Below are 27,713 nucleotides of genomic sequence, written 5' to 3'. Positions count from 1 at the left end.
CGCAGCCCCCACTATCGCTGACCGCGCCGTTTCTCCTCTCAGTGGAAGGCGGGCAGCGGGCCATCTTCTTCAACCGCATTGGCGGCGTGCAGCAGGACACTATCCTTGCTGAGGGGCTGCACTTCAGGTAGGACATACCCCCCTCCTCCCAGTCCGGGCGCCCGGGCGGCCTCCCCTGATGTAGGCGTCCCGATCCTTCGCAGGATTCCCTGGTTCCAGTATCCCATCATCTATGATATCCGTGCCCGGCCGCGGAAAATTTCCTCCCCCACAGGCTCCAAAGGTAAGAGCGGATCCCGGCGGGGCCTGTGGGGTGGGAGAGCTGGAGCCGGCCCCGCTCACGTCTCTCCCTTCAGACCTGCAGATGGTGAACATCTCACTGCGCGTCCTCACCCGCCCCAATGCCGCAGAGCTGCCCAGCATGTACCAGCGCCTGGGCCTGGACTACGAGGAGCGGGTCCTGCCCTCCATCGTCAACGAGGTGCTCAAGAGCGTGGTGGCCAAATTCAATGCCTCGCAGCTCATCACACAGAGAGCCCAGGTGACCCTTCCTGAGGGAGCTTCTGCTCAGATTGCAAAGGGCATTTAAATTGTGCACATGGGGAACATTAAAAGGGGTGGAAGATGCATATCTGCTGGCAGAAAGGGTATGAACTGTATTCTGCTTGTGGTTTGATTCTGATACAGTTGCAGAAGCTGTACCGCCAGCTTTTGAGAGGAGCGTTGGTTTCATGATGTGTAGAATGCAAAATGTAATGTAATAACGGGGGGGAGGGAGAGCTAATGTAAATCATAGTGAGCATGTAGCACTGGATCTGACTTAAAATGATAATCTGACCTTTTGTGGGTATCAAGGGAGATGTCAAAACAAACTGAACAGTTTGAGTGGAGCTGAAATGAGAAGCAGGTCAGAAGTTAGCAGAGTGGTAAGTGTTTGGTGATAGATGCTACAGAATATTGTAAATATTTCTGTTTAGAGAAAGGTTAAGGGGGAACCTGGAGGGGTTGCAAAATTATAAAATTTACTAACTTTTAAAAGCCTTTACATGTAAGTTTATGTTTTAATAATTTGAGCTCCATGGATTCTGAGAGTATATTGGGGAAGAGGAGGCTCAGGGAAGACCTTATTGCTCTCTATAACTACCTGAAGGAAGGTTGTAGGGAGCTGGGGGTTGGCCTCTTCTCTCATGTAACTGGTGATAGGACCAGAGGGAATGGCTTCAAGCTGTGCCAGAGGAGATTTAAGATGGATTTTAGGAAATACTCCTTCTCTGAAAGAGTGGTCAGGCACTGGAATGGGCTGCCCAGGGAGGTGGTGGAGTCACCGATCCTGGAGGTGTTCAAGGAACGTTTGGATTTTGTGTTGAGGGACATGGTTTAGTGAGAACTATTGGTGATAGGTGGATGGTTGGACTGGATGATCTTGGAGGCCTTTTCCAAACTCGGTGATTCTGTGATCTGCCACTTATCCTAAATGAGGGAGAGTGAAGTTGCTGATTTTCTTTTAAAATGCTTTGGAGAAGTTCCTGCATGAGACTGCTGAAGAGAAAGTGCAAAGTATCTCTAACTTGTTTAGAATCCATGACAGAAAAAAAAAGCAAATAACAGAAATAAATGTCCAGGTTTTGTTTTAGGAATTAGTCAGTAATGGGAACATCAGGGTTATGAAAGACATAAAAAGCTGCCTGGTGTGCACTGAGGAGACAACTTAATGTGTTAGATCTTGAATAACATGAATGAATAGAAAAGGAGGGTGTGGCTGCAAAGAAGCAGTATCTGTGTATTGTTTAGGTTTATCAGAAGCAGAGGACCGTGGGGTAACTGTGAGACTTCTGAACCAAGTGAGTTAAATTGTGTTTAGCAGTCTTTACTGTAAAGTGATATGTATGAATCTATGTATGAATCTTCTGAATCTAAATATGGAGCATTTAGATTCAGAAGGAAAGAAAGTGACTCCTTGTAAGTCATGTGCTTGCAATTCACTCGATGAAGGGTTGAGGAAAAACTCAAATTCCAAACGGTGGAAAATTCAAAATGCAGGAGAAAATACTTACTCCAAAACAAACATGGCAACTGTAGAACTACGTATGATAGGATGTGGAAGGTAAAAAAAATTTAAAAAAACCTTCAATAAGTTGGATTTTTTTTCTAGTGCTAATTGTGTAGCATTGTTAAGGAATTATAAATAGCTGTAATTAAGTTTTGAAATGCTACACATATAGCTCTGAATATGGAGAGTGAGTTAGTGGTGATAGATTCAGAGGGCAGGCATTAATGTCCAAGCTCTGTTTTAGATATTGTCTCTCTGGCGTGCTGTTGTTGAACTGAAGAGCAGTTGTGCTTCAGTATTGTAGTGCACAGCAAGTGGGAAACAGCCTGTGTGAAGTGCTGTTGCTGTGCTTGTGTTTCAGGTGTCTCTGCTCATTAGGCGAGAACTCACAGAGAGAGCCAAGGATTTCAGCCTCATCCTGGATGATGTGGCTATCACAGAGCTGAGTTTCAGTCGTGAATACACAGCGGCCGTGGAGGCCAAGCAAGTGGGTGAGTGCAATTTATGCCTTGAAAGGGTGGGTTGCTTTTCCCTTTTTATTGTATTAATAAGCAAGGAAGCAAATCTGAGCTAGCGTGTCAATATTTTTGCATTGATACAACTTCAGGGTTACAAGCCCCAGCTTCCTTAGTAGTGGAGCTAACTAGATTATTCCAAGTATTAGCAGAAAACTTCGGGCCATAGCTAGTGGAATGGGTCATGAATGGGAACTTCCCTACTACTTCCTATGGGAAGTAGTACTTCCCATTATTATACTTAGAAGTTGTGGTTTTATTAAAAAAAAACAATGGCAAAATTATGCATTTCTTTCTTGTGGATGTGGCCCTAGAATACTGTCCGTTCTTACAGAAGCATGAGTTTCCCAGGCCTCAGCCAGAGAGTCGTGGCAGAGGATTCAAGAGATGGGATCTGCTTTCAGTGCTTTTGCCCATTCTCTCTGCAGCTCAGCAGGAGGCACAGCGTGCGCAGTTCCTGGTGGAGAAGGCCAAGCAGGAGCAGAAGCAGAAGATTGTTCAGGCTGAAGGAGAAGCTACAGCTGCTAAGATGATATCCTGCTTTGGGGTGTTTTGTGGGATATGGCTTGTGAGCTTGACAGGCCTTGGAATTTGTTGCATGGATTCATGTTTAGCAGACTTTGAGGAGATGGTAGCCTCAAGTAGGTCTCTGGTTTGTTTTTCCCTGCAGTTTGTTGGAATGAGGATTAAATGCAGTTACTTGTCTGAGGTTACAGATGAGGGCAGAAGACACCGCGAGCCTTTGCTCCCTGTTGTAAGATGTAATTACTGTTTGCTGTGTGGGGCAATAACGTTGTACTTTTTGGAATTTTTACATTTGGAAACGTAAAAATGTGCTTGCCTAGAGGCCCAAATTAGTGGGGTAGCAGTGTTTTGGTTTTTTTTCCCTTTGAGAATTTGCTGACACGTGTTCATATATTTGTGTGAATTCCTTAGGAGGAATTAATTGAAGGCAGTGAGTTTCAATTACCAGGTTTTTTTCCATAACTGTACCCTGCACCTCGGTGAAGCTCTGAGCAGGAATCCAGGCTACATCAAACTACGTAAGATACGAGCTGCTCAGAACATCTCAAAAACGGTGAGTAGGAGAGCAGGGAACTTCCATGTTTCTTCTGCAGTTGCTCTCTCCTTCTAGCCCAGTGGCCGAATGATGAATTTAAGGCGAATGTGACCTGCCCTGTCCTGATCTTTCTCCCAGCTCTGCTCTTTTTTTGATCAAATAGATCTAAAGATTTGGTTAGCAGTGATCGGCCATTATATGCAAGGCTAGGAGTTTATGCCCTTCATATGACAAGGCCAGATCCAAATCAGATCTCATCACCCTCCCTCAGCTGCAGCCACCACAAGCCCCTGGCTTGCTGCACACTGCAAAGAGGGGACAGATAGGCATGGGATCAAAGGTCTGTCTGACAAGGAGACAGAATGATCACTGCTTTTTAAAAGTCTGACGGCACTGGGATGGGAAGTAAGGACATTACGTAGTTGGCTTTGAAAACTGTGTTCATTTAACTAAGATTTTAAGTATATACAAGCAAGAGTGCTGTATCTTGAGGGAGAGAGTGATTATTAATGCTGTCCTTCCTTGTGCATTTAAGCTTTTTTCCATACGATCTCTATAACGGATTTCTTTTTCAGATTGCTGGCTCACAAAACCGTGTGTATCTCACAGCAGATAACTTGGTACTGAACCTGCAGGATGAGGGCTTTACCAGGTAAGAGGACAGGTGGCTGCTGGGGGGCAATTTACCCACACCTTCCTTGTGAAACTAGTCTTTTTTCAGGAGCTCTCTCAGGATCTTTCCTCTGAGATCCTGATGCAAGAGAACACAATTAAGTAGAGTGCACTCTTGCTTACTGCAGAAATAAATTATTTTTTTCTCAATCCAATGATTTTCTCTTTTGTTTTCTCTTTCCTCTCCACCCCACTACAACATCTCCTGGCACAGAGGAAGGTAGGACGCTCAACTTTATTTTGTTAGTATTTGGAACAAGGACATTGATGTGTTGCTTTTCGGCCTGGGTGTTGCTTTTCTTGGGCATTTCTGGCTACCAGTTCATTCTGTTTGTACCTCAGTTCCCATTTGTGATATGAAGTTTGAAGCCTTTCCTTGCAGGGGCCATACAAACATCTACGTCAAGTGGGAGATGTGCGTGTGTCTTGGAACCCTGCATAGGGAAGACAGGAATAATAATCTGAGGACTGTCCTCTAATCTGTCCCACCTGTATTGGACATCCTGCTGTTAAAACAGAGGGCTCTATGGAGGCACTTAGATGGTTATAGTATATTGTGTTGATTTGGTGTAATGATCTCTTGAAAAGATGTTCTTGTCACTCTCCAAAAGCTTTCCAGTCCATGTTAGAAAACCTCATTCTCCACTTTCAGAGCCAGACAGAATTTTATGGTTTTAGCCTCATTTGTCCAGTGTTAACTGGACAGAGACAGAGCAGAGCCAGTTGACTTAGGCTAAAAGCTTAGAATCAAGAAAAGAAACCAGAGCTGGTTTATTTTCTATGCTATCTCTGATCACCTTTGCGCCTGTTTGGCCAGATTCTACCTTATTTGTCCCAGCAGGCTTAAGGGGTTTGAAAAAAGGTCTTCAAAGGACTTGAAGTCCACATTGTTGGAGTGTGACACTTCATGCTCCCAAGTCAGTAGTAAGGGTCTGGCTCAGCTTTGCCTGTGCTTTCTGGGCTGATTACTCACTTCTGTCTCCCTCGCAGTGACAGTCTTCTACTCAAACAAGGGAAGAAATGAAAGAACTGAAGCCTTCTAGAACCGCCAGCGCTGACCAGCAGAAGATGGGAGTGAGGAGCTTGGAATTTCCTGCACATTAGCTTTGTTTGACCTCACTTTGAAATTGTTACACCTGTAACCAGATTTGGTTTCCATGCCCCGGCTCCATCTGTAGTGACCCAGCTGTAGGATTGGGTTCTACCACATCACAGCTATAATTCCTTCTTCACCTCACCAGTTAAATCTGGGGAGGGAGCAAGGGGACTTAGTGATAAAACTAACCTACGTGGATGTAGTAATTCATCTCTGATCTTCATTAATCTTAGATATCTGTAAGGTAAAATCAGACCTGTTTTTTATTTTTGGCCAAGTGAGGGAGTTCTGCTGCCATCAGCACAAAACCTTTTTGTAATAAATTTGGATCCCAATACTGAATTCAGGAAAATACCATTCATTGGGTGCCTATCAACTGCTGGAATATTTATCACTGTGTGCTCAGTGATTCTTTCAAACATTTGTAAAAATTAAAAATCTCAAAATTTATACTGTGTCTGGTGCCTAAAAAAGAGGTTATTTTGCACAGGGGAAAGGGGAGCTGAGCTGTTATTTGATTGCAAGCAGTGCAAAAGACTTGGGTCAGCATTCAAACAAGTACACCTTTATTTACAAACAGAAAATAAAATGAATGTCACACCAAAGTCTGGCATATTTACAGCATTCAATTGTAGGATGGAAAAGAAAAGGTTATTGTGTAGAGGGACAGGATAAAGAAAAGGGGAAGTTTCCTGTTGAACAGCAGAGGAGCTAAGCTGAAATAGGGCAGAAATTAAAGATTTTAAAAGATGATTTCTCAGGGAATGCTAAACAGGCTAAACTCAAAGAAGCAGAGAGATGTAGTTCCTGTAAAGCTCTTCCTTAACTCCTCAAAAAGAGGAACTGCTGAAGCAGCAGTGAGTTTGGGTGCCAGTGCATGAGGATCAAGGGAAAGAAGTGGTGTGATTTTTCCTGTTAATGACTGATGAAGGGCAGTGGGAGTTGTCGCAGGCTTGTACAGGCAAGGGACGCTGAAGTCGGTCAGCTAGCTAGAAAGCAGCCTGGTTCAGAGTTCTGAAAGATGGCGTGGAAGAGATGAGGAAGGCCTACTGTCCAAGAGACTGAAATGTGAGACTGGCCAGCATGGATGTGAGCTCCCATCCTGCACTCCATGTTGAAACTCCCTTGGGGCTACCTGCAATCTGTGCTTATTTCTTCTTCAGTGAGCTTTTCAGTTTCTTCTCCGAGGACAACTGTTTCCGTACCTTCTCTTCCTTTTTACCCAAATTTTCATAAATTGTCTCATTCTGCCTGGAAGACCAGGAAAAAACAGGAAAAAGTGAGCAGAAGGAAAAGCCTAGCCAAGCCAGCAGGTAGAAAGAGCACTGCCAGAAGCAAGCATAGATCAGCCTCAGGCTTATGCCAGCACTTACTTGGAGGATTTTCGTGAGACCTTGGCATGCAAATTCTTCGCTGCAGGGGGGTAGGTAATGTTCCCATACTCTGACTCACTTTGCTTGTTTTTCTGAGACTACAGGAGAGAAAATTCAAGCTGAGAAGAATGGGGTCTGGGAGAAGCATAATGAGAGGAGGCATAATGGAAGAATTGGGGCTGTTTAATCGTGCCCATATCATGCTAGGATCTCGGTAGAGGTTAAGTTCACATGCCCTGTGCACTGCCCACAGGTGGTGTAGAGGTGAGCAGCAGGAAAATACGTGCATCCCTGTACAGAAGGGACTAGAGAGGCAACACATTTCTGGAGGCACCAACAAACCTTACTGTCATGCGCTGGCTAAACAGTGAAACAGCAGCAGGTAGTGAATGTTGTCAGAGGCTAAAAAGAGAAAGCATGCCAGTATCAGCATGCAAGTAAGAGAAAACCCTTTTGACAGAGGTTTGGGAGACAACTACAAAACCAGCATGGGAAAGACAAAGGTAGAGAGCAAAATCTGCTTGTTTTAGATTCGGCTTGTAACTAAACCACACTTAGGGAAGTTACATAGAATGTAGTTGAAATGGTTGCATTAAAATTGCTGTTTAGTGGTTCAGAGGAGGGTGGTACTTGAGCTGCTGCTATTGTCCCCTGAATTTTATAGCGTTGGGGAGAAGTCTCAAATCTTGGTTCATTGTCAGAGTCGATGTAGGTTCCAAAGCTAACTTAACATTTAGGAAATAGAGCACCTGGACTCAGGGCTGACACTACACACAGCCTCAATTCCCAGGATAGGAAAGCCCATTTTCTCACCTGGATAACCTCCAGCTTTTTCTTTGTTGTCTCTATGAACTGGCAGATGGCCATGTAGATGAACTTGTACTGGGCTTCTGTCTGCACCATCCCTGAGCGTTGGGCTCTTACCATCTGGATGGTCTTCTGGATGTCAATGTCACAGTCTAGCCCTACAAAGGGGTACCAGAAAAACTTTGGATGTATTTGCTGACCCCTCTCTCCCACTTCTCTGCCAAAAGCAGTCACAGTGGAGCTCATTCAAGAAGTTTTCACCTCCCTTCACCCCTACCCCTGCAAGGACCTCCCATCCCTTCTTCCTGCTCAGGATCTTTCAAGCCTGGCCCTGGAGGAAGAGCTCAGGCTCAGGGAAGGTGAAAGTCACAGTAAGTGGGTACAGTTCAGAGTATCAGCAGCTGCCGTAGACCAAGGATAGCACAACTTTATCATGGCTGTGGCAGGCTCTCCTCCACTGAGACCTTCTGCTGCTGGCATTAAGCCTTATTGCATGGGCCAGTTTACTTCAAGACACAATGAGGTCCTCTTACCCTTGGTGGAGATTGTTTCCACTATCATATCAATGACGATGATAGTCCCAGTGCGGCCAATCCCAGCACTGCAGGGAGAGGACAAGCAGAGATCAGAGCTGCCTGCATAGTTACACCTACATCCACCCAGCCATCATGGTCCTGAAACAATATGCAGCTGCTTCTGGGGAAGGATGCAGCACTGTAGCAGCTGTTCATCACTGCCACAAAATAATCAAGGATTCAACAGGCAGTAGAGTTTGGTCTGGGGACATCAAAAAGGAGTAAGAATTGTCAATGGGTTCAAGTCCTAAGGAACAGCTAGTGCAGCAGGACAAAGACTTTGCACCTCGCCCTATGAAAGAGATGGAGAGTGATTTAAACCTCAGCCTTTGTACCAACCTGCAATGCACCAGAATAGGCCCCGCATCTGGAATGCTCTCCTGCTTCTGGTTTATTTGATCGAGGAAACTCAGCACTCCTCCAGGCTCACTGGGAACACCATGATCAGGCCAGCTCAGGTACTGGTACTGCCAGATCTCACGCACAGCCTCACTCTGAGAATAAAAACATCTTACTGGTAAAACTGCAACCCAGTCCTATCCCTGGCCACTGTCCTGGGGAGAGCTGGCTCTTAAGGCAAAGACTTAAGAGCGCTCCTTGGTGATGTCACCAGTGGTCCCAGCCCAAAACAGATGGAACAATGCAACCACAGCACCCAGTAGTTCCCAGCCTTAAACATACAGTGACTGTTAGACCCACGGGCTCCAGAACAGTTCCCAACCAAGCACACTCACATCATTTATTGGACACACACAGAGATGCCGGAGTTTGTATTCCAATGCGTTGTGCTCCCCAACATTCTCCACGAGGTAAGGACCATATTCTTTTGTGCTGCCTGCCGCTGGCCAGTAGGGCACACATTTATTCTGCGTGGACAAGAGGTAAAGTGGAGACAGGCAGAAGGCAAGAGGGAGAAAGAAAACAGCTATGACTGAAGGGGGAAAAAAGGGCAGTTTCAAGACACCTTCTTACCCGTCCTTTTTCTACCTCCCGTGTGGTCATAACAATAATATGTGTGTTCTCCTGCCACACCATTTGCCAGAAGTCATTGACAGTGGTATCCAGACAACCCTGGCTGGCGATGTAGGTCTTGGGGCACTCATCTGGACTGATCAGATTGTTCTGTGGAAAGGGAAGGATCAAGGATGCTGCAGGAACTGGCAGTCCTCTCTCCCACTTAGGGCATACAGCCATCTTTCAAAAATCTCACCTTTACATAGTTGGCATTGATATAGTCAGATCCAGGGATATTTGGGTCCCTTCCTTGGAGGATGACTCTAGAGTGATCAACTAGGTGCGCAGTCAAGAATAAACAGAGCAGTGAGACACACTGTGCCCAGCCACACAAACCTCCCTCGCTGACTCTGCCACCTCATTCATGTTACTCAGTGTACACAGCATGCCCCACATTTTCACTACTTCTTCTCTGGGGTCAGAGCAATTTTAGTGTGTGCTTCCAGTTCCCGCTTCCCATGACAGACCGTCCCATAAGCTAGTCTAATGCTTTCCTCTCTCCTTCCCTCCTTCAGGAGCATGAAAAGGCTGTGACCTTTTATCAGCTTTTAAATCTTCTAGGCTGCAGAATTTCTAATCCAATCTGGAGGACAGAACTAGCCGAGGCAGGGCCAGAGATAACTGGGACACCTCTTCATTGCCTGTCTCCATCTTTTTGCTCTTTTTACAGTGGAGGAGATAGACTCACAAGGCAAGATGTTCTTGTATCGATTCTTGCTCTTGTTTTCAGGTCTCTGGCCTTCATGACGGTCAAATAGTTGTTTGGCTTCCTGTTTTTGCAGGCTCTGAAAGCAGGAAAAAGTTACAGCAAGATCACAATAACAGAGTAGGTGGTCAGAGGAGCAGTGGTAACTCTAGGGATACATGGGCATGCTTGTCGAGGAGTAGAGATGTAAAAAGTTAACCTAGCTTGAAAAGTCCAAGGTTCATGCTCTTACTGTTTTAGCAACTAGTTCTATCCATGAAAAAAGTACATTTCTACCTCACTGGGTTCTTAAAGATAAATTAACTTAAAGATAATGCTTACTCCTGAGATCTAATCAGATATTTCAGAGACAAATTGATATTAATTTACAAGATTGCCTGAGAAACTTCCGAAAAGAAATCAGGGATGGATAATTAAATGGTGCACAGGAACTCCCCAAAAAGACAGAGTAAATACCCCCACTGTTTCTTACATCAAATTCCTCCCAGAATCCAGCCTTTGATGTTTCCTCAGATAAACTCTTCTTGTTCAGTTCATGCACTCTATTCTCAATGTCAGCAGCATTCACCCTTGTAGCATAGTAGGGCTGGGGATGGGAAAATACAACAGATTGGCATGAGAGAGAGATGCTACTGGAGATCAAAGTCTCCTTTGTGGAAAACAAGGAGTGACAGAACACAGACAAACAGCGAATCCCTATGAAGGATCCTTGAGAAACAGAAGAAACAGAATTTACCTGCTTCAAGTATACAAAAGAGCCAGACACCTCTTCAATCCCAGTCTTCTTGAAATGCTCCACAAGATCTGCCAAGCTGTCAAACTTTTCAGTACCTCCGACTGTGTAACGTCCATTCTAAATGGAGAAAGAACACGTTACATCCCATAACATTTCTGCAAGCAAAGCTGATAATGCTCAGGAAAAAAGAGCAATCTGAGGTTTGATGTCGTAGGAACCACTTTCTGCCATCTAGAAAAAAGTCATCAAAAGGTAGCTTGACAGTACCGAGTTCACGGTGAGCTGACTCCTTAGTGGATGGAAGCCTGGAGGAAATATTGCCTTCAATTCTCATTTAAGGCCTATTGCTTTCTGCCCTTGAAATCTCCCTCCATTGCTTGCATAGCTTTATATGAAAGAGAGAGTGCTTGTTACAGAGAGGTGCAACATCCTCCAGAATAAGTCTGAAGACCTTGCTGATACCTCCAACTCTGCCAAGAGCTTTTAAGTCTGTTGATAAACTCATCATTAGACTGTGAGTCCTCCTCTTTCACTTGACTCCCTTTGCTGGAGCTCTCAGACACACCTCATCCTGCTTCCTTCCATGTCTGAGCACCCAGCACTGCCAGTGGTCACCCAGTCCTACATGAGAACATAAGGAACCTGCAAGGTGACAGCACTTTGATCCAAATTCATAAACACTGATCATCAAGATGACAGGGCTTTTGAAGAGATAGCAGAGATAGGTAGAAACACATACTCCCTTCTCCTTTTGCTCTCCCACCTGCTCACCTCACACATGATTTTGATGTGGGTGACTTTGAGACGGGCCCCAGAGGCACTGGTTGCTCCAGCTGGTGGAGCATCAGACCCAGGTTTAGGTTGGTCAGTCAGGACAGACAAGACAAAATCTCCAGGTTTGCTGAGGCTCTCCCGCACCAAGAAGGTCCATGGGGTGGCCTTGGCCTGGAGAAGTGATTCAGCTGCAGCACCTGACAGATGCCCATGGTACCATCTGAAAAAGTAAGAGAAGGTCAGAAGAGGTGGAGATGCAAGCAAGTGGATGCCATTGAGCTGATACATGCCAGACAGCAACACTGGGGAAGGAGAGAAAGGGGGATGAAGAAAGATGAGGGGAGAAATAGAGGAAGGAGGAAAGAAGGGATACCGACGGAGAAGCAAGATCTTGGGAAAACTATGTGGCACAGCAGTTAGACAGCTGCCAAGAAAAGGAAAGGGCAAGGGATGAGTGGAGCTAGAAGGGACCAAGGAACAGAAAGTACAGTGGGAAAGCACCAAGTTTGATACAGCTGTGTTATACACGAAAGCACAGGTAAGCCATGCTTACTGGCTTTCAGATCATTTCAGGCAGGGTATTTGTGGGTTTCAGTATCTCTAAGCATTATTGGGATTCTAGCCCTACTGCTACAGGGTGCTTTGGAAATTCAAACACTAAAGAAAACAGAACGAAGCCCCCAGTGAGAAACAATCCCATCAGATTTAGTAGCACTCAGATGGCTTTACTGAGTTCAGACCCATTAAAGAACTAACCAAGGGAAAGATCCCTTTCTTGGAATTCTAGTAACAATCCTGTTTTCTGAAACTCAGCTGGTTTTTCAGTCAAAGGATAATTCCCACTCTATGAACACATCACACTACAGCAATCAGACTAGACATGGGGACCATTCCAGAAGGTACTGGGGGCATTACTGAGCAGGTAAGTAGGGAAACACATGCAAATTGTAGTAAATTGAGATGCTGTGAGATGTTCTGAATCATCCCACTCCTTCCAGTACCACTTTGCTTGTGGAAGCTCTGCTGGATCTGGACATACCTGAGACCAGGAGCCACCACAACCCCAGTGCCTATGTGCTCCCCACTTAGATATCAGACAGCAGATTTGGGCCCTCTCAAGCAAGGATGGGACTGGCTCAAAAAGGCCCATCTGTCAATGGAACAGCTTCATCTGCAGCTGAAGCCATGTGCTGGGCTGTGTGTTCAGAGGCTTTGAATCTATCATACCAGCACAGGCTATGTTTGTGCAGCTCTGTCCTGTGTCATGGAGCTCTCAGCAACTGCAGCCACTGCCATTTTGGCCATCTCCCTGGTGAGCAGCATTTCAAAAGCAGGTAGCTCTTGCATCAGGCTGACTTGTAATGCCTCTTCCTGCTCTGCTCACTTCAGGTACTGCAATAAGCACCAGATATGCTCCACACATCACTGCACACATTGCAGTAAAGGCCAGGCAGATGCTGAGTGTGGGTAGATCCATAGCAGCAGTTTTGCTGACAATTGAGTAATTAATGATGGAGGTCTGGGGCAGCAGTGGTATTTATTGATGGACCTTGAATTGCTACAGCTCCTCCGCTATCCCCAAGAATTAAAATCTAGTGCAGGATCCCATTCCACAGTAACAGAAACAGACAGGGCATTCATTCACCCCTGCTCTGCTCAGCACAACACATTCTTCTACACATCATCTAAGAATCCTTTTGAGATGTCACATGCAGTTACCACCCTCAGCTAATTGGGGCTAGCTTTAATTTCTACTGATCTTCATCCCATTCTCTGCAAGAAGTAGCTGGGGACTTCCATTGCATGGCAGTTATTAATTTCTGAACCTCTTCCCAAATAAGTGTCCAGCCAACATTTGCCCTTGGGAACAGCTGACTGCCCTCTTGATCAAGAAAGGGGTCTGCGGGCCAATCCTCCACAGGTAGGAAGGAGTTAATGTGTCCTGTTCCCCCCTTCCCTCCCCCAGCACAGCCTAGCTCTTCAAACCCACGTGATGGAAAATCACTTGGGGAGAGAGTGAGAGGAGCTTTCGTAAGAGCTGGGGGGAGAAGTTTCCAACCGCAGGAGGAAGGGAGGAAGCAGTAGGGCCACAGCCCAACGGCCTTGAGTGGAGCGGACAGCCAGGACACAGCAGTAACACACGGTGCACCCAGCTGCTTCTCACCCAGCATTGCAGTTCTCTGTCCCCAGGTGCATGAGGAGGACCAGTTTGCTCCCCATGAAGCCGTCTGTCCCCGCCCCAGAGCACAGCATGACACCCTCCAAGCTGCGTCAGCAAGCCTGAAGGCTCGATGCAAGGGCAAAACCACCTGATTTGATTTAGGAACTTTGTGTCAGAGACATATGCAAAGTGGGGACAGGAAGGAGACTCAGCAGGCTGGGAATAGCAGGTGAATGTGGGCCCCACTCTGCCACGAGTCAGCTAGGCCCAAAAGAGCAGGTCTGGGGCAAGGCTGAGGGCTCCCACGCACCAAGTCACCCCCACCTACCACTGCGGATACATAACTAACACCACAACCCCTGCTTTTTATGAACAGTATATAAATCACAAAGGCAACAAGACATCAAAAGTATAAATAGATCCCCATCAAGTCTGCTCTCATGTCAAGTTACGTCCAGCTATTGCTGAGGATGGCTGTCCCTGTGGAAACACAGGAGGATGAGGGAACCAGGAGATGCGTTTTGCAAGGTTTTCTCTAGAGATGTGGGCCAGGTAGAGAGAAGGGCATGAAACGTCATCACAGACATACCAATGCTTGGTTTTCTCCATACCTCTCTGTAGTGGGATCAGAGCAGTTGAGAGGATATCGCAAGTCAATGATGGTTCCATCTTTATCTTGCAGTGAGCCCTGCTGCTGCGTGTAGTACTCCACCAGTTCTGAAAGTGTGGCAAACTTCTCTCCTCCATATAGGTCATAGAAATCCCCAGTATTCTGGATACGGATGTGGGTTACCTGATCACCAACCCTGAGGGATGAGGCACAGAGCAGTCTGGTGAAGCAGTTGAATAAAAACCAGAAAACTTGGAGCCACCGCCTGCATCACCTTCTCCCATGGAACTGCAGCAAACCATTCCAGTGGAAGGAGATGACTGGAAAAAGAAGCTCCTGATGAAAGTTAAGGGAGTGTCTAGAAGTTACTGGGCAGCTCAGGTCCTTTTACAGCTTGGAAAGAAGTCAGAGGAATAAGGACAGTTGAAGAAGAGACCGCAGGACAAATGAAGATTTTGCATTTTGCATATGTAATCTTGGAAAGACAGCAGTCAAAGTCCAAGTTACCTACCTAACAGAAAGGGAAAAATCCCCTTGATTCTTTCGACTGGGTCTGGCTAGGAAGCTCCCATGGACACCTCGTCCCTTCAGTAAGGCTTCAGCTTCCAGCCCACTCAGGTCACGATGAAACCACCTAGAAAAGGAGATGAAAACAGAAACGAGTAAACGAAAAAAATGCCAGGCACCACTATTGTACAGTGAAGAATGGCTTCCAGTCATCTTCCTTAGGGATATCCATGCAGGTGATAGCCAGCAATAGCATGAATACCCTTATTAACCACTACACTACCTTCCCAAGCCTACAAAGGATTTCAGTTGAGATACAGCTACCACTGTGATCCCCTCCGAGCTGCCCCATTTTGCTGGTTCCCCTGCCTACACACACACATCCACACACACGCACAAATGTGTCAGACCCTCTTACCTCACCATTGTGAAGGGAAAAATGAAGGGGAGGTCAAGTGGTTATCACCAAAGCAACTCAAAAAATACAGAGGAAAAGTCTCTTTGCACTGTTGAGAAAAGGGAAGTCGGAGATCAGCAATGGAGCAACCGGCACTAAGTTGTTTCTGCTTCTCTTGGGAGCTGGCCATGTATCTCTCCTGAAGTCTACTGTTAGTCCATTCAGTGCCTCTCCATCACTCTGTTTCTGCGTGTGTGCCTTGATCTCCTGGCCCTCTGTGCTGTAGAGCACAGGCAGGAGCAACTTGGTGCGCAGCTGAGCACACGCGGCTCCAGGAACAGGAAGTGCTCTGAACCATCAGCTCCTCAGCCCCAAGCTGCTTTGCACACACTTCTGCTTCTCCTTTTGTGTCTTTCCTCCCCAGCCCCCTTGTTATTCTCAGGCCCTTGTTTTTTTTGGGTTTGTTTTTTTTTTTTTTTCACATCAGGTTTGACTCTACAAGTGCTTCTTGGGACCCAGCTGTGGTCACAAATTTCAGTTCTGCAAGACCTTTGTTCCCCTTCTTTCTCATGAGGTCAGTAAGAAATACAAGGGCTCTCCACTCCAAAGTCCTTGCAGTGGTACTGAGGGGACCACAGCTGCCTAGGATCACCCACACATCTGCAAGGGTAAAACAGGCAGCACATGCTGCTGGTACGCATTCAGCAATAAAGCACCCTACGTGTTATGACCACCAGACATGCATCTTGCTCTGTGGGGCTGCTCTCAGCCGTGTAGATGAAACCTTCATGACCCCACTAGGCAGGTAAATATCCCATGTGCTATAAGCAGCCACAGAGGGAATCTGAGTAAAGCCAGGTCTGCAGATTTTAAGAGGCATAGGCTAGCATTCTAAGCAGAGCACTTTCATCTTGAACACAGCATACCTGGAGGGTACAACTAGAAGAAGCTCAAAAGGGCTGGGAGACATGTTGGAGCACCCAGAACAACAGGCAGAGAGCAGAACCATCAGCTACAGCATATGGTGGGCCCACACAGCACCTGTGAGGTCAAAGCTGTAAATCCACACATCCAGATTAAAAGTAAGAAAACTATTTCTACTTCTCCACAGCTAAAGCACATGACTATCCTTTTCCATAGCACATTTTAAAGTCTGCAGTTATCATGAAAGAATGAGAGCAAAGTAAAAGCCACAGAAGGCAATCCAGCTGGCGAAGGAGCATGACTCTTTCTTCTACCACACAGAGTAGCTGAGATGTGTGTTGTTTTAGAAGGAAAAAAAAGAGATTTGCTCATTTCAAGTAGCAGCAGTTGCAGACTTCCCTACATACCACAGATCTTACAAAGAACTGAACAGGCTGTTCACAATGGCCAAGACATACAGAAACTAACACCAAAGGGAAGTACAGGAGACACGAACAGAGAAACTAAACTTCATTGCTAGAAAGACAGATCAGGCACCAAAAACAGCCTCCTTTGAAATACTTCCAGTTTCACACAGATGATAAGCTGGGATGTGGTAAGCTGCAGAATCCAGCTGTACTGATTTAAAACTGATATTAAAATAAGGAAACTTCAAAGGCACAGAGACTCAATGAAACAAATTTTACACAAAGATCATACAATACCTCAATAAGCTCAGAAACACACAGTCATTTGTTTACTCTGTGCTCCTGTGGGATGAGGGAGAAAATTGGGGAAAAAAAAAAAAAAAGAAAAAAAAAAAAAAGAATTTGTGGGTTGAGATAAAAACTATTCACTAAAACAGAAAGAGGAAAAAAGGATAATAGTTATGATAATAACAATATGTACATACAAAACAAGTGATGCACAAGCAACCTCACTACCTGCCAACTGATGCTCAGACAGTCAACCTCCCCAAGCAGGTTCTGCCTGGCCGTTTCCCTACCACTTTCAAGTTTATGTCATGAAGTCATATGGTATGGAATATCCCTTTGGCTAGATTAGGTCAGCTGTCCTGGTCCTGTTCCCTCCCAGATTCTCGTGCCCCCCTCAGCTCCCTTTGCTGGCAGGACAGCATAAGAAGCTGAGAAGCTGAAATGTCTTTGGCTCTGTGTAGCACTGCTCAGCACCAACCAAAAACACTGGGGTGTTATCAAGTGTTTTTCTCCTAAAATGAAAGCACAGAATTACACCAGATGCTATGAAGGGAAAATCAACTCTGGATGGTTTTACACAGTGGCACAGGACATGGGTATGTTTCCAGTCGTTCAGTGGGTGCTTCCACCATTGTAAGCACACTGCACTTGCAGGTCTGTGGGAGTGTAATACAGTGAGTCTGCCAGGCCCCCCCCTATTTATATTTCAGCCATTGTTCTGCATACCAAAGAGGTTTTATCTCTTTGGCTTGTTTAATTCTAACACCTTTCACATTCATGGATAACCTGTGCAATAGCATCCATGGTCAAGTCAACCCCTTGATCCCAAGTCCATCTATATAATGCATCTCTTCCTTGATGGCCTGAAGTATCATCAGCCTACAGAGCTAGAAATAATTTGCCCTTACGTTGCAGTGAAGATCTACCTAAGCCACTTCAATCCTAGAGACTTGATCCATCTGCTGGTTGTTTTGATGATCATCAGTGGCACAGTTCTTGGGTATGTGGGCATCTAAGGCACGTTCCTTTACAACCATGTTCTCTACCCAAGCAGCAATATCTTTCCATAATCATAACTGCATCAGTTCTGCTTCCATTGTTGCAAACACTCCCATAGTGCATTTGCCATCACCCAGGAGTCAATGCAGAGATACAGTGCTGGCCACTTCTTCCTTCAGTAGTATTTAAAGCTAGTTGGATGGCCTTCACTTCTGCAAATTGCCTCAAGTCACCTTCAGTAGCTTCTGCAACTCAATCATGTAGGACTCTATACAGCAGCCTTCTACCTCTAACGCTGTCCCACAGTACAGTAGAACCCATCAGTGAACAAGGCACATTGCTTTTCACTCTCAGGTAGTTTACTACATATCAAACTGTAGAATATCTCAAGTTGGAAAGGACCCATAAGGATCATGGAGTCCAACTCCTGACTCCACACAAGACCACATCTCTGAAAGCATTGTCCAGATGCTTCTTGAACTCCAGCAAACTCAGGACTGTGACCACTTCCCTGGGGAGCCTGTTTTGGGGCCCAGCCACCCTCCAGTGAAGAACCTTTCCTGATAGCCATACAGAACCCTTTGCAGCTTCATGACATTCCCTTAGGTTCTATCACTTGTCATCAGAGAGGGGAAATCCTCATGAGGAGCTGTAGGCCACGATGAGGTCTCCCCTCAGTCTCCTCTTCTTTTGGCTGAACAAATTCAGGGACTTCAGCCACTCTTCATGAATCTTCCTCTCTAGACTCTCCACTATCTTTGTAAGCCTTCCTTTGGACACACTAATAGTTTCATGTCCTTTTTGTACTGTGGCACTCAAAACTGAACACAATGATCTAAGAGGCAGTATCAGTGCAGTGTAGAGTAGGAAAATAATTTATCTTGACCAGCAAGCAATGCTATGCTTGATTCAACCCAGGATACAGTTAGCTTTCCTGGCTGCCTAGGCATATTGTTGACTCATATTCAACTTGTTGCTGACCAAAATCCCCAGATTTCTTTCATCTGAGCCGTTCTTCAACATCTTATCCCCCAGTCTGTATGTATAGCTGGAATTACCCCTTTCCAGGTGCAGAATCTGGTGTTTGCTCATGCTAAAATTCATGCGGTTGGTGATTGCCCAGTCCTCTAACTTGTCTAAAACTTTTTGCAAAGCTTCTCCATGGAGTCACCTGCTCCTCCCAATTGAGTATGATTAACAAACTTGCTCAAAACACCTTCTTGTCCTACATCCAAGTAATTTTTGAAAATATTAAAGAGAACTGGCCTTAAAATGGACCCTGTGGAACCCTGCTAGCAACCAGCCACCAGCCTGATATGACACTATTTACTATGACCTTTTGGGCCCAACTCATCAGCCAGTTGCTCACCCATCACACTATGTTTTTGTCTAGCCATATGGTGGACATTTTGTCCAAAAGGATACTGTGAGAAACAGTATGAAAAGGGATACCTCTGTCCCTCCAGAAATACAGAAGATCTGCCCTTTTATAACCTGATGACATTACTCTGTGCACTGGTGTCCATTAGAGCCTTACACTCTTGTAGTTCTAATGTGCCAGGCTGCCAAATCCACACAGTCCAGTAAAACTCATTGTCCCTTTCCTCCACTTGGCTGGAGGCAGGGCACTTCTGATTCTGATTACTGTATTCATTACTCAGTTCTCATGTACGAGAACCAGAAGGTTCACTGTCAGTGTCAGAAATAAGATCAGACTATCTGTCTATCTAGGAACATTTTGCCATTTGGAAACTGGAGCAGCCATTTTTCTGGAAGAACCATTTTTTTTATTTGTTCTTCCTTGCAACTCACATATCCATGCCTAAGGATCAAAGTGGATTTTCCATTCCACTGCCTCATATCTTATCCATGGTCACACAGTAAAACCACCAGGTGACAGTGTGGTGTCACTGTTTTAACTCACTCAAGCACAGGAACGCTGACTTCTAATAGCTGAGATACTGGTTTGTATAGGTTGGGGAGAAAACTTATATTTTTCTTTGAGCTGCTGAACCTGCTTTTCTACAGCTGATACAGGTGTGTAAGGAGAAAGACAGATTTTCCTCATATTGTTGAAGTAGGTTAGACACTTCATCTGCCTTTTTTTTTTTTTTTTTTTGTTATTTTTCCAGGTCATTGCTGTTAAGGTGGTGGCATATGATGGTGGTGCACTCCATACAGATCTCTGTCAAATAGATTGAGGGCACCTCATATCATCTGGATCATGGGATAACTGATTACCATCCAAGTAAACATTATGCATAATCTCCAGCACAGCTAATTTGTCAGGCACTGGATACCTTTCTCCATGGTGGTCCATTTGCCTGGGTAACATAGCAGATCTTACTTGAAAGGATATTGTCAACAGTTTACAGGCTGGTTCAGCCCAGTTCTGTGACTAATGGGGTAGGGGAACCCATGGACCCACACCCTGGGAAAGGGGAAAAAGGGAGAAGGTAGGGAGACAGGCCTAAGAACAAACAGTGGCAACTGAGGATCTGAGGAAGAAAGCTAATTCCACAGGGCCTGTTGCAAGAGTTTGGGGCAACCACAGGGCCCATCAGAAGGGTTAGAGCAACCACAGGGTCTGTCACAAAGACTGGAGCAATTGTAGGGCCTGTCACAGTGCTTGGAGCAACATCAGGGCCTGTTGTGGGAGGCGGAGGCATGAGAAAGTGAAAGAGAAAGGGAGGCTGAGGAAAAGGTGGGAAGTATCCTCCCTTGTCTCCCCGACAGCCCACCTCCCAGAGGAGGCAAAGCAAAGAGTGTCATTACTAATATTCTCCAACATCTGTTTCCCTAGGCACAGAGATGATTGTAATGCTGAGCACAAACTCAAGATCAGTCTTCCAACCAGCAATTTTATCATATCATAAACCAAGATCACACAGTACAACAAAATGACAAACTTAATCCAACTCTTAGTGACAGTAAACACCACAATGAGGAAAATAAATAGCAAGTATGGTGCTAAATAATACAGTTCCAAGAAAAGGCTCTGAAAGAGCTCTGCAAATAATAAAAAAATTAGCAGAGTAACTACCACAACAACCACAACTCTGTTTTAATATGCTCTGGTCAAATCTACTGCTAATTTAACTCTTTGTGCCTCATGTTGAGTGCCAAAAGGACTGCTGAGGTTTACATGGGCAGCTAACTAAGCACCACACAGCTATTCACTTGCACCCACCCCTTCCAGGGGGATAGGAGAGAGAATTGGGGGGGGGGGAAAAAAAGAAAAAAGAAAAAAGAAAAGTAGAACTCATTGGCTGAGATAAAAACTACAGAACTATTCACTAAAACAAAAAAAAAAGGAAGAGGAAGAAAGAACAATAGTTATGATAATGATAAAATATGTAGACAGAACAAGCAATGCATAAGCAATTGCTCACCACCAGCCTACCAGCCCCTCAGCAGCACCTGCCTGCCCAGCCAACTCCCCACAGTTTTCAAGTTTTTTCACATGATGTCATATGGAAGCATGTACCACAAAATTATAATCGAGACTCTAAAATACTATCACAACATAATTAACAGGTCGGAAGATTTCAGCAAAGAGACTACTCTTATGGTGTTGTTTGGCTTTAAGTGTCACCAGATAGTAGAACCTCATCTTGCAAATTCTTCATGGAGAAAAGCCACAGCTAGCACTGGAACAAGATTAGAAGACAGGATAAACAAAGTAAGTAATTAAAAGGCATCTCCATCTGAACTGGTGTAAAAAAGGACACTGAGAAATTGGGCACAATCCAGCACTAGGCCACCAGGGCAATGAGGAGCTTGGATTCACCACAGAAAATGAGAGCTAGGTTTGTTCAGTCTGGAGAAAAGTTGCTTGCTAAAGAATTTAATAGCAGTCTGACACTATCTAACAGGGGACCAGGGTGTTTAGAGGTGATTCTTCTCCATGGAACACAGCAAAAGGAAAAGAAATAAGAAACGTAGCTTGCAGCAAAGAAATTCAGACTATGCACACAGCAAGGGAGGTTCAGCAATTGCCTCAGTATTCCCAGAGAGACTGGGGAACTTCTCCCAGAGATGTGCAAGAAGTAACCTGAAAAAAGCCCTAAGCAACCTCAACTATGGTGGTTTAGAGCTGTGAGCAGAGGGTTGGACTGGGCCATCTAGAGGTTGAAATGGCTGACAAAGGAAAAGCAGAAGAAGAATTTATGCACAGAGGTTTTTTTCCTCCCTGTACTCTTTAAGTCTCTGTTTGAAGTTAGTTTAGTCAATTGTCAAATCTGTAAGAAATTTAGCATCTTTTGTCAAGGAGTTTCACTGGTAAACTACCTCCTTTGGTTTGCTTATATTGCTTGCACATTTTTAATAATACTTCACTGCTGTAGAAAGAAAAATCAGTCATCACCTGATTGATGTTCACTCCACCCGCTCATGATTTTATAAACCTCTAAATTCTGTATCCTTCCTCACCTGTTTCCCAGGCTGAAGACTCCAACCCTGTTTAGATGGTCTCCATACAAAGCTATCCTAGACCAAATCATCTCTGTTGTCCCTCTTTGAGGTGTGTCTAACTCTGTTGTACTGTTTTGGAGAAGAGGGCAAAGGATGACTCAGAAATGAACAGCATTAAAGATGAGACACAGACAGAGACATGATGATAATTTCTGCTATTTGCTTGCCAAAACTGAACATTAAGCTAACATGCACATGGACTTGTATGCTGTCACAATCTCACTCCTGAGAGGTTACCATTAGCTCACAACTGTTTCATGTGTAAATTCTGAGTTATTTTTCTCCACAAGAGCACACTGTGCCTGACAAACACGGGAACCTTTTACAATGGCTTTGGCACTGTCCCACACAAGATCCTTGTCTCTATACTGGAAAGACATGGATTTGATGGAAGGACTACTCGCTGAATAAAGATTCACCTAGATGATCACATTCAAAGAGTTCTGGTCAATGGCACAATGTCCAGGTAGAGACAGGTGACGAATGGTATTCCTCAGAGGTTAGTATTGGGGTTAACACTGTTAACATCTTTGTTGCTGATACGGACAGTGGGATTGAGTGCATGCCCAGCAACTTTGCCAACAGCACCAAGCTGTGAGATGTTTGTTGATCTCTGTAGGGAACGGGGAACCTCCGATGTGTCACCATCCAGGGAGACCTTGGCAGGCTTAAGAGGGAGGCCTGTGAGAGTTCCACGAAGTTCCACAAGGCCAAGTGCACTTGAGTCCAAGCAATCCCAAGCACAAATACAGAACTGAGAATAGAACACGACTTGGGAGTGCTAGTGGATGAAATTCTGGTACTTGCAGCTCAGTAAGCCAACCATATCCTGGGCTGTATCAAAAGAAATATGGCCAGCAGAGAGGAGATGATTATTGTTCCCTCTCCATGAGACTCCACTCTCATGAGACACCCCCTGCAGTACTGAGTTCAGCTCTGTGACCCTCAGCACCAAGAGGACATTAACCTGCCTTACGGTACCTAAAAAGGGCCTACAGGAAAGAGAAAGAGGGACCTTTTACTGGGGTCTGTGGTAATAGGACAAGAGATTATGGTTTTAAACTAAAATATAGTAGATTCAGGTTAGATGTTAGTAGGAATTTTTTATTCAGAGGGCACTGGAATATGTTGCCCAGAGAAGCTGTGGATGCCCTACTTCTGCAAGCATTCAAGGCCATGTTGGATAGGGCCCTGGGCAAGTGGAGCTAGTGAGTGGCAACCCTGTCCACAACAGAGAAGACTGGCACTAGGTGATCTTTAAGATCCCTTTCAACCCAAACTATTTGATGATCCTAAGAATATCATTTTACATATGCCTATATTGAATTTCATCTCCTGATCAATTGCCTGCTCATCCATTATCATAAAGTCTTTCTGCAATTATTGAGTCAGCTTCCCATTTTCCTGAATAACTTTCTAAAAACAGTTAATTTTCTCATCTCAATATTCAAGCTCTATTTATAGGTCTTTTGGAAATATACTGAACAGCACATAGTTCAGGTCAGACACTTATCATGACACCAATGATACCTCCAACTTACTATAAAAAGTGGATATTCCTACTTTCCTTTCCCTATTTTTTCAAGTTATTCACTAAAGAAAAATGCCACCTTCTCTTTTATGTCATGAATTTGTCTTAAATCCTTTCATGAGGCAACCTTGCCAAATCCTCTTTTGGAAAACCAAGTCTCTCTTGTGCACAAACTTGTTAAGTTGCTCAAAATCTGCAGGCTTTTTTACAACACAAGATTTGCCTTTACAAAAGCAGATGCTGACTCCTTCTTTGATATCACAGACGTTGCCTTCTCTGCTACTTCTTGCCCAGATATCAACTGTAATGGTCTGTGCTTTCTTCACATTTGGAGGCTTTTATTTTGAACTCTTTTTGAAAATCAGCACTGCATTTGCTATTTCTAGTTCTCAGCACTGAGACAGGCAGTCTTGCAGTTCTTCCCAGAAGTACATAGCAGTGAAGGCCATCTGGTCCTAGGGAATGGGCATATGGACCATCATCCTATAACCTGCCGAGGCTAGATGCTCGGTCAGGTTGTCTGACCACCTGACAAGAAGGTTCTATTCAGACTAGTGCAAACTGCATTTCTTTACTCCATACCACTGCAGTCCTCAGAACAGAATGCCCATTTATACTGATGGTAAAGACTGCATGCCTTGCTCTTCCATAAAGAAGAATTAAAATTGTAGCAATCACAAATTGCTAGGATTAAAAAGGTCAACCACCTGACATCCCTCTGTACAAAAACATTTTTAAATGCTCCAGCTTCACAGCTTGCAGAGTAATTGCAGTGAGCTGGGCATCACAAACTGTTCGCTCATTATCAAAGTGAGGAGGAGCAATGGTAACAGCAGTAACAAAAACACTGAAACTCTAGTCCTCCAGCACCTCAAGCTTAAGGTATATTTTTCCCATGTGTGCCCAATTCCTACTGCCAGTATCTTTGTTTCCCTCCCCCAGTTCTGTTTTCTTGCCTTAACTAACACACAGAGCACTCACCCACAGGATGGCATCGGGGTCTTGACACGCAGATCCCCACTGATGGGGGGTTAACAGCAGCTGTTGAAGGAAGTACCACACCCCTAAACCAGGGGGTCCTACAAGAAGAAATAAAGCAGGATTGGAAGTAGCAGAGGTGGACTTGTACTCTGCTGCCATGGCTGGGTGATCATGGCAGTCGGTGTCAAGGCTCAGGAAGGAGCAGCTGATGGGTTTGCCGTGTGTCCCGTGACTCACCCGTCTGATGCACAAAGGCAGGATCCTGACTGAGCTCTGTTTGTTTCTGGGCAGTTTAAAGGTGGTAGCTCCAGGCTAGGCAAAAAGCAGGCCCCAGGCAGAGGGCTTGGTTTTCACCATTTGCAAAACACTTCCTGGGCTGTAGTTAATAAATAACTAGAGGGGTGGGGAAAGGCCAGGCTGGGAGAGGTAGGTAGAAACGGAAGGGATGGACTGCTCTTCCTATTTCCTATCCGCTCTGCTCACACCCTCTCCAGCTACATTCCTACCTGGTTTGTAACCAAGGCACAGAGGCAAAACCCAACACAGCTCTCATAGCCATAGTTTGCTCTCCCAGCCTGTGGCGGCTGGGAGCCCTTCTTTCCTCTCAGCCCTTCCCAAAGACCCCAGTGCTTCCATGGGCAACAGGCATATGTACTGGAAGGCTAAAATGATACATTCGTGTGCCTTCCTTCATAAGGTGAAAATAACAAAATTCCACACCAGGGAGAGCCCACTTCTCTCTCAGTCTGGGGAAATGCAGAATAGTTATACATTGCCTGCATCCAAAATGGGCAAGCACAGCCCTCTCTCTCTGTATGCCAGTCCTTGCTACATCATGTTGCCACTTGTATCACGAAGTCTGACAAGTTTGATCCCATTTAGACAGAAAACAAGAAAACAGCCACAGAAGCTCATTGTAGGAGTGTATGGGAAAGCTATGAATTAGCAGTACTGACTGTTGGTCACAGTGGTCTAAGCTGCATTTACATCACTGGACAGTACCTTAGGGACAATATTGTTTTCAGGAACATGCTGCCTAGTACGTTTCAAATAGCACATTTGTAAATACTTGTTCTTGACAAATTGGAAGGCTGGGAAATCACCAACCAAGTAAAGGTTAACATGAGCAAATCCTGTATTCTGCACCTGGGATGAAGCAACCTTGGATCTATCCTATCAGGGGAAGAGAAGGTGGAGTGCAGCCCCACTGGAAGGGGTCTGGGAATTCTGGTTAACAGCAAGTTGACTCTGAATCTCACAGAAGCATACAGCTCCTCATGAGGGGAGCAGAGGGGCAAGGCTGAGCTCTGCTGCCAGGTGGCAGCAACTGCACTAGAGGGAATGGCATGGCGCTGTATCATGGGAGGTCAGGTTGGGGGTTAGAAAATGGTCTTCACCAGAAGGTGGTGGGGCCCTGTAACAGGCTGTCCACGGCCCCAGTCTGCTGAAGCTGAGAGTGCTTATTCTCAGACACTGAGTTTGAATTGAATTAGGATAGGTTCTATGTGGAGCCAGGGAGTGGACTCAATGACCCTTGTGGCCCCCTTCCAACTTGTCATACTCTGATACTAGTCTGTGATTCTAGATGAGGCTTAGCATCTCTTTAACAGCATTAAAAAAGAAAGGGACAGCTATAAAGTGTTGTGCTTTCATACTAAAGCTTGCATCAAGTGCATTTTCTGCAGAACTTGGTACATGCCTTGTACAGTAAGCTCAGATCTCACCACATATGAGGCGGGCACCGCTATAATTGCCCCGCATCAGGAAGAAGGGCCTATACCTGCAGAGCTGCGCCAGCTTATTGTCCATTCATTAGCCAACGAGGGCACTTTCAAGACGTCTTTTATTCACAGCCAGAAACAGAAACATGCACAAAGAAGCCGGTTCGTCTCACGCCATTATCTTCCTTGTTTAAACCACTCAGTTTCTCGGGGCTGGCTGAGCAGCAGCGCAGACAGCCCCAGCCGCGAGGGAAGGCTCCGGACGGAGCACCGGGGACCCCCAGCACCAGCCCAGGCGGCGGCGTCACGAGGCGGCCACCCCGCCAATGCCAGCCCCGTGCGGCGGCAGCGTCATGGGGGGCAGGAACAGAGCCTTCAGCTTTGCCGACATGCTGGCGATCTCCGGGTCCTGCGACTCGTAGGACTTGATTAGCCGGGCGAACTTCAACACCCCTGCGAAGGGAGGGAGGGAAGGAGGGAGAGAAGGAAGACGGCGCTCGGCAGAACGAGCCCTGCCCTCCTTCCGCCAGGACTGCCCACCTTCTCCATCGCTGCTGAAGCCGTAGGCCTTGATCACGTCCTGCTGGATCTGCGTGGCCACGGGCAGCAGGAACTGCAGCATCTTGCCCATGTCATTACACGCGTTTTCCCGGGCCTCGTCCATGCGCTGCACGTTCTCAGGCGCCCCGAAGGCCTTGATTACTTCTGCCAGCACCACTGCGGCGACATAAACTCCTCACACACCCCGCCACGACCCCCCGGCGCCAACCCACATCTTGCACCGCTCACCTTTCGCCTGCTCCGCGCTAAGCGCCGGTGGCGGAGCTTGCACGGAAGCCGCCATGATGCCTCGCGCAGCCCCTCACCGCCAACCACCGCCCACACCGTAAGCACCGCCCCCGCCGCCGCGCCCTATCATTACACTGCAGTGTGGGGCTTCCCGCAGAGCGGGAAACCTGCTGGACAAATACTAAAAGAGCTGAAATCACTGCCAGAAACAGCCTCGCGCGGAGGCCCGCAAGGCGCAGACATGCCCCTACGTAAGGGCGAGTGGGCCGCTCGTTCCGGGCCGCAGCCCGAGCGGCCCCACGGTTCTTCTAGGCAGGCTGCCGCCCGCTCCGCGCTACCGGCGGCAGGCATTAGCCGCGAAACAGAGCCCTGCCGCGCCGCTTTTGTCGTATGCAGATCAGCCGCTTCTTATTGGCGCCAATGCGCTCACGCCCCGCCCCCTGTAGAGGACGGGCTCGACTGGGCCTCGGGCGAGGGCTGCGATTGGCGGGAGGTGCAGTGCAGAGGGCGTGTCCTCCGAATGCCCCGCCCACCGCGGGCCGCAGCA

General features: G+C 46.1%; 3 protein-coding genes and 1 non-coding gene across 8 annotated transcripts in view; 1 reads left to right on the top strand and 3 right to left on the bottom strand.

Moving 5' to 3' along the window:
• The window catches only part of PHB2 (prohibitin 2), a 6,110-nt gene extending 267 nt beyond the window's left edge, over positions 1-5,843 (top strand). The window contains exons 2-10 of one of the 2 annotated variants that reach the window (XM_042809695.1): positions 43-127; positions 204-283; positions 357-541; positions 2,412-2,541; positions 2,994-3,097; positions 3,566-3,643; positions 4,201-4,277; positions 4,512-4,517; positions 5,288-5,843. In XM_042809695.1, the coding sequence (XP_042665629.1) occupies positions 43-127; positions 204-283; positions 357-541; positions 2,412-2,541; positions 2,994-3,097; positions 3,566-3,643; positions 4,201-4,277; positions 4,512-4,517; positions 5,288-5,321 (779 nt within the window). In that variant the 3' untranslated portion in view covers positions 5,322-5,843. Of the gene's footprint in view, positions 1-42; positions 128-203; positions 284-356; positions 542-2,411; positions 2,542-2,993; positions 3,098-3,565; positions 3,644-4,200; positions 4,282-4,511; positions 4,518-5,287 lie in introns of those variants that run through there. The other variant, XM_042809696.1, reaches the window with a different exon arrangement.
• A 99-nt stretch (positions 5,844-5,942) lies between these two features.
• PTPN6 (protein tyrosine phosphatase non-receptor type 6) lies at positions 5,943-25,052 on the bottom strand. Of its 4 annotated transcripts, none has more exons than XM_042809692.1 (18): positions 24,894-25,052; positions 24,657-24,754; positions 15,980-16,108; positions 15,075-15,162; positions 14,661-14,783; positions 14,151-14,345; positions 11,376-11,598; positions 10,605-10,721; positions 10,341-10,454; positions 9,851-9,947; positions 9,359-9,438; positions 9,121-9,270; positions 8,883-9,014; positions 8,488-8,642; positions 8,107-8,174; positions 7,580-7,731; positions 6,767-6,864; positions 5,943-6,644 (listed from the first exon to the last, which is right to left on the bottom strand). In XM_042809692.1, the coding sequence occupies exons 4-18, from the start codon at positions 15,080-15,082 to the stop codon at positions 6,542-6,544; spliced, it is 1,815 nt and encodes a 604-aa protein (XP_042665626.1). In that variant the 5' UTR covers positions 15,083-15,162; positions 15,980-16,108; positions 24,657-24,754; positions 24,894-25,052; the 3' UTR covers positions 5,943-6,541. The 4 variants fall into 4 exon arrangements, with proteins under 4 accessions (XP_042665626.1, XP_042665627.1, XP_042665625.1 ...); XM_042809693.1 differs by having other exon boundaries at positions 15,980-16,094; XM_042809691.1 differs by lacking the exons at positions 15,075-15,162; positions 15,980-16,108.
• Positions 25,053-26,482: 1,430 nt separating this feature from the next.
• On the bottom strand, positions 26,483-27,275 carry CUNH12orf57 (chromosome unknown C12orf57 homolog). The gene is made up of 3 exons (XM_042810530.1): positions 27,167-27,275; positions 26,918-27,094; positions 26,483-26,830 (listed from the first exon to the last, which is right to left on the bottom strand). Exons 1-3 carry the CDS (start codon positions 27,219-27,221, stop codon positions 26,682-26,684), a joined length of 381 nt encoding a protein of 126 aa, XP_042666464.1. The 5' UTR covers positions 27,222-27,275; the 3' UTR covers positions 26,483-26,681.
• A 33-nt stretch (positions 27,276-27,308) lies between these two features.
• On the bottom strand, positions 27,309-27,368 carry LOC122156392. The gene has a single exon (XR_006167483.1). It is a non-coding gene; the product is annotated as a U7 small nuclear RNA (small nuclear RNA).
• Positions 27,369-27,713: the final 345 nt, after the last annotated feature.

The sequence above is a fragment of the Centrocercus urophasianus genome, unplaced genomic scaffold (assembly GCF_019232065.1).
Source record: "Centrocercus urophasianus isolate 14NV4802_14NV808 unplaced genomic scaffold, USGS_Curo_1.0 seq_12, whole genome shotgun sequence".
Lineage (NCBI taxonomy): Eukaryota > Metazoa > Chordata > Aves > Galliformes > Phasianidae > Centrocercus > Centrocercus urophasianus.
The sequence above is the reverse complement of the archived record's forward strand: the minus strand, read 5'-3'. Positions and strand labels throughout refer to the sequence as shown.